The sequence below is a fragment of the Cupressus sempervirens genome, chromosome 3, assembly GCF_028749045.1.
Source record: "Cupressus sempervirens isolate cs-2001-9-10 chromosome 3, ASM2874904v1, whole genome shotgun sequence".
NCBI lineage: Eukaryota > Viridiplantae > Streptophyta > Pinopsida > Cupressales > Cupressaceae > Cupressus > Cupressus sempervirens.
Genome location: NC_143120.1, coordinates 387,698,276 through 387,706,889, shown reverse-complemented (window position 1 = coordinate 387,706,889; position 8,614 = coordinate 387,698,276). Strand labels below are relative to the sequence as shown.

The 8,614-nt window shown below is 34.7% G+C and overlaps 1 protein-coding gene across 1 annotated transcript; it reads left to right on the top strand.

Annotated features, from left to right (window-relative positions):
• The first annotated feature begins 565 nt into the window (after positions 1-565).
• On the top strand, positions 566-983 carry LOC149566636 (RAN GTPase-activating protein 2-like). Its single transcript, XM_089816510.1, has 2 exons — positions 566-805; positions 861-983. Exons 1-2 carry the CDS (start codon positions 566-568, stop codon positions 981-983), a joined length of 363 nt encoding a protein of 120 aa, XP_089672636.1.
• The last annotated feature ends 7,631 nt before the right edge of the window (positions 984-8,614 follow it).

Genomic DNA, 8,614 nt, shown 5'->3' with positions numbered 1-8,614 from the left:
GATTGGGGGTAGCTCATATTACAAAAGGAGTCTTGATGGGTGTTCAAAAAACTTTGAAAGATGTGGAACTTGTAGATTTTTCCTTTCTAAGACCCGAGGCCAAGGCACTTGAGGTTATGTCAATATTGTCATCTGCTTTCACAAGGTGCGTGCTGAGATCCCTGAAACTTGAACTAGATTTGTTTGGAGAGAAGGGCCTCAAAGCTTTTGAACCACTCCTAAAATCTCAGAAAATGCTAGAAGAAATAAAATTTGAAAATACCATGATAAGTGGAGAATTCATTAGAGCCCTTTGTGAGTTTCTTCCATCTATTGAAAGGATCAAGTGTTTGCATTTCTGGTAACTGTTTAGGAGAAGATGAAACAGAGAAACTTTCAGAGCTTGTTGAGAAATGCATTGCTCTGGAGGATTTCAAATTTACTAGAAGTTGTCTAGGTACCTGAGGTGTTGAATCTTTATTAGGAGCTTTGAAATTGAGACAAGGTAGTGGGTTGAAAAAGATCAATCCGTGGATTTGCTCTCAACTGAGCCATACCTAGACATCTGGGGCTTTGCAAAGTTTACATGGACAATATGCATCTTGTGGATGAAGGGGTTATTGACATTGCCAATAGCCTCAAAGATTCAGCTCAATCTCTAAGAGTTCTCACAGTTATAGGAGATCATATCACTCCAAAAGTAGCTCCAGCTTTGGCAAAATGCCTTGCTGTGAAGAGAAAGCTGGCTATTTTTAATGCAGGAGACAATTATCTTGAGGATGAGGGAGCTTTTTTAAGTATGCAAAGCCATTTCAGAAGGTCACAGGCAGCTTAAAGAACTTGATTTGAGTTCAAATTATATGACTTTTATTGGGGCTCAGGCTGCTGCGGAAGCTATTGCAAACAAACCCGATTTTGGTCAGCTTTTTATTTCTGATAATCTATTTTCTGAAAATGAATGTGAGACTATCAGAGAGGTTCTCAGAAAAGGTGCTAAAGGGTGATTTTGTGCGTACATTTAGTTGAAATGAATAGTCCATCCATGTCAGTGGGTGTTGAGTTGACGAGAAACTGAAAAAATGGAGAGTGATGCATGGCGGTGATAGTGACACTGAGTCAGAGTAGAAACTGCATAAACCAAAAGTTTGGTATGGCATGAAGATATTTAGTGTAGGCATATATCTGAGGGCAATAATCCCATCAAGTAGTTCCATAGTTTAGCAACTGCAGGTAATTTCACGTTAACTATACAGATTTAACGAGCTCCACGTTAATCTGAATTTATTGAGCTTATCATATGTACTCAAGAATTACCAATTTTTACTTTGGTCTGTCACATGATCAACAAATTGGTGAATGGTGGTCTGAGGCTAACAAATGTTAAACTGAATTTCTAGTGCTGTTTGTAAGCTGAACAAACCTAAAACCTGCTTTGTATTTTCAACACTAGATAAAAGTATACAAGTTAATCCATTTTTGTATGTCTTGTAACATCATTTGTATGGTAAAATGAGACCATCAACACCTATTTCCCAACTGTTGCAAACCTTCATCCATGTCTGACCGTAGTTTTTATTCAAACATCATTCTTCTTAGATAGTACAACCAGACAATCAACCATTTGGGCTATAATTTTTTATCTGCTATACAATTGAAAATGCATGAGAACCATTTAGGAAAAAATAATGTAGAAAACTAGTTGAGTTGCCTCACTTCTAAAAAATCATTAGTTTCGTGATGAATTACCCAAAAAACAAATGTATATCCATGGTACTAAAAATAGGTTAGAATCAAGCTTTATAATTGGAAATTAGCATTATTTTAGTATTCTTCAAGGCTTTAAATGACCACTGACAGCTAGATGACTTGCTTTATGCATTCCATCTTTCTTTATACTTGTAGCTTCCCAATGCTAAGTTCTACATCGGCATACTTTTTAAGATCAAGTGGCTATTAAAACCACTGTGTATATCACAATTAGGTAGAGTCTAGAAGATTTATTATATTAATGTTTTTCTGTAAGAAGTTTCAATTAGTTCTTGGTTATAATTCCACTTTCCTCAAAATTTTCTTATATGATCAACAATACAAGATGATAAGACTTATGCGAGAAATTATTTTCAAAGGTTATTTTGTCTTCACTGTCAGGGCCTGCCATTTTTCTCATTATTAATTGTAAAAAGAATATGATTTTTGTTATTACAAATAAAGTTGATTTCTAAGCTTTTAGCAATTTGTGAAAAAAAAATCAAATTTAAAATTTCCTCAAGCATTATGAATATTTTGTTGGGACAATGACAACGATATTAGCTTTCTATTTATGTGCTAGACTAGCTATAGATGCTTAGCAGTCTATTTCAAATGACAAGTATTTAGTTTTTTCCTACGCAGAGTCTCAGTTAGCCATCAGCTAGAATTCATTTTGATTTTATTATGATGGAATGTATTGTTGAACAACAGAGAAATTTTCTAAGCTTGAGTGAGTGAGAGATTTGTAGTGCATTAGTTTTATTCATGGTATGTTTGGTTCATGGAATCATAGAAATCGATATTTCTACAATTCTCAATTTAGTCAAATAAAAGTTTTACAAATCTTCTTTCCAATTTTTTGGATTTTACATGAATCATTTATTTCACTCGGAAGATGAGTGAGAAGACACATTTTTATGTGTAAGCTTGGAGTTGCTGGTAGACTCCAAAAAGTAGTCTAATCTATTGTTTTTACACCTTGAAAATCATAGCCAGGTTTTGATTTTCAATTCCTACTTGCTAGTAGGAAGTCTAAAAACCTAGTTTTGAGACAAAATTAGAAGTCTGATATTCTAATTTCATTTTACCAATTTTGAAACAAATGCAAAAATTTCCAAATTTAGATATTTAAAATTCAATTCTTATAATCTTCAACGAACCAATCGAACCCTTTTTAAAGTTTTTTCCCTATCTAAATCCTCTTTAAACATTCCATACTTGTAAGACCTTTTCGATCAATTCTATCAACTCTTGCTCTATTCTAATTTTCTTCTTGAAAACAATTTTGAAACTGTGTCGTTCCATTCCTTGAGATCCCTTTTAAAAGTGTTTTCTTATGTGAATCTGAAACTGAATGATTCCCACATTACATTCCTTGCAACCGGTTTCTAAAAGAGAAATCAGGACACCATTATGCCACTGTACATTTTGAAATCAAAAGCTTGTTTTGAGCATACGAGTGGCCATTGGTAGATGATTCAAAATTGGTACTGGAAGAATCCTAGCACCGACAATGTTTGTCATTAATCCACATACAAGAAATCAATATTAAGGCAATTTCCTCTGCCATTAGTTCATGTCTAGGTTCCATTGTTGTTCGACAGTCTAATCTCTACATTAATACAATGCTTCTGAAGTTTATGTTCTAGTTTATTTAATGGTTTCTTGCTTATTTTTCTACCCCTCAAAATTCAATATAACCTGCATGTGTCAGGTTTCTCATTTGTCTTTGTGGGCTTGTATATACAAAAAGAAGTTATTGTTCATTTAGAGAAATATTGTAGGAGTGACAGGAGGTGTTCAAGGAGCCATAGGTGGAGGGAAAGATAGATGGTGAAAGTAATAGATCCTAGAATGAGAGCTATAATTGGAGTAGAATCAATGAGGCGGGTGAATGGGTGATTGACCAAAAAAAAAAAAAAAAAAGAGTTTCTAGATGGAAGATCTTATAGAAAGATTCATATATAAATGGTCTAAGGAGGGAGAAGTAGATTTTAGCAACCAATGGCAATAGAATATAGGCTTTAAAGGTGCATTGCTGAAACAACATGATCAAATAATGAAAGGAAAACAAGAGTTTGGGATACTGGAAAACATATCCTAAAATGGGGTTTCCAGGGTGGTTGGGTGGGAAAAGTTTGTAAGATCCATCCACGATTTAATTAGGAGCTCTACAAAACTATTAGCAAAGAAGTAATGAAGGCCACCTTTCAATTCATAGCAAATAAGTCCTATGACTATGTGTTTTTGCAAAATTTCACTAGGCCTTTTGGGACATCATTGGTGATGATTTGCATAAAACCATTGAAGAGTTTAGAAAGATGATGATGAGGCTAGAAAAAATCATTATACTTTCCTCCAAGAATAAAGAAACACAAATCATGGAATATTTTAGCCCATAGCCTTGTGCATCTAAAATTATCACCAATATAATTGCAAATCACCTTAAAGAAGTGCTGACTAAAATCGTTTCGGATAAGAAAATCAATTTCTCAAGGAAGATCAATTTTTTGAGGAATCATTATCACATGCAAGGCCATATATTGGAAGGAGTGATTTAAGATCACAAGACACGATGCATCCTCTGTATAAAATAGTAGTAACAACTCTATATATGTCATATGGGATCCTTCTCTATGCACTCGATATCTAGGTGGAAGATGCATTCAAAGGTGGCAAAAAACATGTCCCAAAGCTCGTTGTCTATTTCCACACTTTAGATCTTCTTGCTAATTCTTCTCCATACTCAAATTGATTCACAGTACCATCATACATTGGAACAAGTCTTCATCAAAGATTGGTATTGCTAGTCCTTGATCTGGATATCTAACCACTTGATGAATTTGCCTCTAAGCTCCAAAGATTACTAGAAGTATTGCACATTTTTCTCCCACTTAATCAAAGACTGTGGGAGGGCATATTGAAATTCTCTGCATTACATGACTCCTCGTTAATGACCCTCAGCCTGTCAAGAATTCCATCAAACATTTTACATGTTCATCTCCTCTCTGTTGAGGTATTACATCAAATGGCCTATGAGTGTGGTTGTAACTCCACCATTTGAATACACATCTACTTTGTGACTTTCTTATCGATGGCAATAATCTAAGGATCAGCTTTCACACATTCAACCATCATGAAATCGGATATTGCAATAGCAATTTGGTTTGTGAAACAAGGATAAAGGCACACTTCGTATAAAGTTTGTCAACACAAACTTCAACGATGATTGTGGTCTTCCACACTGGATGAACAACATGACTCAACTTTTATGTGTGCTAGCATGATCTCCACGGTGTTTGAATCATCTCATGATCCAAATGATGTCTATATATTAGGCCAAGTATTTTGTTAAGTAGATTGTGGGTTTTCATGCACTACACATTCATTGACTTTGCAATGTGATGGAAGTCTTATATACATAGTGTGCTGAGGTAAGCATCTTAGTCATCTTCAAAAGAAGATGACATGTTCCTTTCATCTCCAAGAACTCCCAAAAGTTTTAGAAAACACTAATGAGCTTCCCCTGTTGTGCACCTGCTCTCACTTTTCATAGATTCATTTTAAAATTTTGACTTAAACTTGGCATTTTGTCGAATGCTATTACATACCACATTCACAGTTTCATGTTTCACCTTTATATTCACTACACTTCCACCATGAACATTTGATCAAATGTGTGCCATATTATCCATTGATGTCTCAAGTATATAGTTTTAGAAGACATTCTGACAAATAGTTTGCATTCTCTATTTCATTATTATTCATTACTCATTTGATGCTCTCATCAAAGGCCACAGATTGGGAAACTGATGGACGATCTTGCCAAGCAGTTCACAAGTTTTTCCATTCCTCCTATGCCAACGCTCAAAGCAATATTCATAAATTTGGAACTCCAAACTTGTTGCAAGCATAAGTTACCAATTCTCTAACACAATGTAATGTCCACATGGGCCAGAGCTGGGACCTTGATCATGGTGCCACTCACCAAGGGAATCTTAAATATTTAGTGCTTTGGAAGTATCAAAAATGAGCGGGCTAGAGATTAGGTACGGGCTGCTTCACATTCTCTTTTCAAGACTCTTGACTCCCAAGTGATTCCTTTGGACAATATCTCACTTTTAGGATTTGAAAGCCTCCATAGAATACCTTGAAGCAATATCTTTTCTCTTTCATGACTAAGACATATTTACTATCATGGAGAGGCCTTTGTGATGACTCACCTTTCGATTCTTATCTTTCAGCATTCAGAAAAAGGAGGTTGATAACTATTTTAGAAATGTGTGTTTTGAGCCTCTAACCTTAACCTTTTTGCCTCAGAGATTAAGGTTAATGGTTCGAAATACGTGTTTTAAAAATTTATCTTAACCCTTTTTTAGCCCTTTCAAATCAAAATACGTGTTTTGGAGCCCAGACCCTAACCTATTTTAAAGGATAATGGTTAATGATCTAGTGGAAAATGTGTATTCAGGTGCCTTCCATTAAACTACAACAACTTTTGACTTGGGAGTGAGTTTCCAAAAATTTAAAGTGCTAGAAGGAGATGGGATCGATCCAAAGATATTTTAAAGGCTAAAATGCTTTAAAATATTGAGAAGAAGCAATCATTTAACCTTTAAAAAGAGGTGCATACAAGGAATAACCAGAGTTTCACATGACAAGGATTTTGAAAATTTGGAGCAATTTTTATATCTAGACAACAAGCTGCAAAGGGTCCTCACCAATTATACCCTTTCCAAAGTCACAATCTACTCCATAATGTCTTTATAGGAAATTTCCTTCTCTTCTCTATCTATTTGGACAATGGTGAAGCAAAAAATTGCTTGTTTAAAATGATTCACTCATGACTTACTTTACAACTAAATTATTCTCTACGTTCAAATATTTCAATTAGTCAAGCAATTCATTGGAAAAAAGTTTAATGAGAAAATCATACCACTCGGAGTACATGACCTTTCCTCCTTTCTACAGGATATCTAAAACCTTAGTTTCAATCTGATTTAAAATTATTTGTTCCTTACTCAAGTTCTATTCACCTATAAGGGAAAACATGGTGAGAATTTATATATCTTGAACCATAGGAACAAAGGGAAAACCTATTAAATAGTATATTCAACATTAATGAAGGAGTGATTGAAGAGTAGATAGAGATTACAAACATGGCTTCTGAGAGGTGAGGATAATGTAAGGATCGTTGCTCTTGAGATATCTTTATTGCTCTATTACTTCTCTATTGGTCCTTTCACCATGCACGCTTTGGGAACATGGAACACTTTTAGATCTATTAATTTCATGTGTCTGCAAAATGCTTTTGAGCATAAGCCAATGCTTTAGAGACACAAGAAAGGGAACTGCAATTTTTGGCTACTGGAAGACATGATTATAAAGGGCAATTATGATATCAATGCAATATTTTTTGACAAGACTTTCATTCAAAGAATTTCAAAATCTTAGTATACACACGGGTGAAGTGTGAGAGGGAGGAAGAGGGCTTAGATTGTGAAAAGGTGTTGGAGAAGGCACTGAAGAAGTGACAACGGTGTGTAGTTCTCCTATTGCTCTATCATAAATGGGTCCCATAAATTCCCTAACATGATCATAATGGGCAAGCAAAGTAAGTAAGTTAAAGCAAAAGCTAAGGATGATGTTATCTTCAATATGGAGTTGAAAAGTAAGAAGCAAGAAGAAAGATAATGTAAGACCCATGTCCTAAACAAAGATGTCACATCACATGAGAACAAAAAATATGGAAAAGAAACCAATCACCACCAACGTTGAAAAGTCAAATCTCATTTGTTATCCATTAACTAAATAATAATACAATTAGTTTATCAACAAATTCAGCATAACACTAAGGTGCTGATTATATCACATGAACATTACATCTTATGAACCATGGTGCCAAATTACAATTTACATACACACATGCCCATCATATACATGAACAATAGTACATTTCCAACTTTTAAGTTTACATCATCTAATAATCAAGATTACGTCATCTAATAATCAAGATTACATCAATTTAATGATATCGTACATCATCACCAAGATGAAGATACAAGACCATATGATTCGTTCTAAAACTTAGGTCTCTTGAAAGTCTATCTAGTCTCCAAATCCATCAGATGTTGTCCATCTACTAATTGAGACAGGAGTGTGGCCTAAGTGCTTTTACCTCACCAACCACTGACTGTTTACTCCCCCAGGATTCTTCCCGATATGAATAATGCCCCAACCTTGGTACTAGAATCCTAGCTTCCCATAACAAGATGGATTGGATGGATCGGTGCAGTTGTGATCCATACTACATGCATCCATGTGCCTAGCAGCCTAATCACAGAATGTGGTAGAAAAAATAAAAGAACACCACACATTCTATTCATATGCAGTGAAAGAAAAACTATAACATATCTACCCACATGCACATTTCTTTTATCAATAGCATATCTATTCATATGAAAGATAAATTGAGCATAGTTAGACACATATGCCACATGTCAGAAAAACATACTTAAATGCAAAAATAATGGCTTGGCCAAGCACTAAATTCATCAACAATACTGAGAATGAAACAAAACATAATGAATTCTATTCTCAAAATTTTAACAAACTGAGAGAAGAAAAACATACTGCATCCATCCCCACCCTCCCTAATGCCACATAACACCTTTCCATAAGGAATTAAACATCAACACTCAGACCTTTAGCAATTAATAACCATCTATCTCTAAAGCTATATGATCATATTCAGCATAAAGTAATTTATGAACTTGAATTGCCTTAAGAGTAGGAATGGATTAAACACAGAAGACTTTAGTCAAATCAGCATTCAAGAGGAAGACCCGGTTCTATTAGTACATAACTTCTACTTAATAGATTAACA

Excerpts from the sequence above, each read along its gene's own strand:
- LOC149566636 (XM_089816510.1), top strand. The coding sequence starts at position 566 with ATGGACAATATGCATCTTGTGGATGAAGGGGTTATTGACATTGCCAAT. Across the intron at positions 806-860 it reads GCCATTTCAGAAGGTCACAG|GCTGCTGCGGAAGCTATTGC; the intron begins GCAGCTTAAAGA and ends ATTGGGGCTCAG.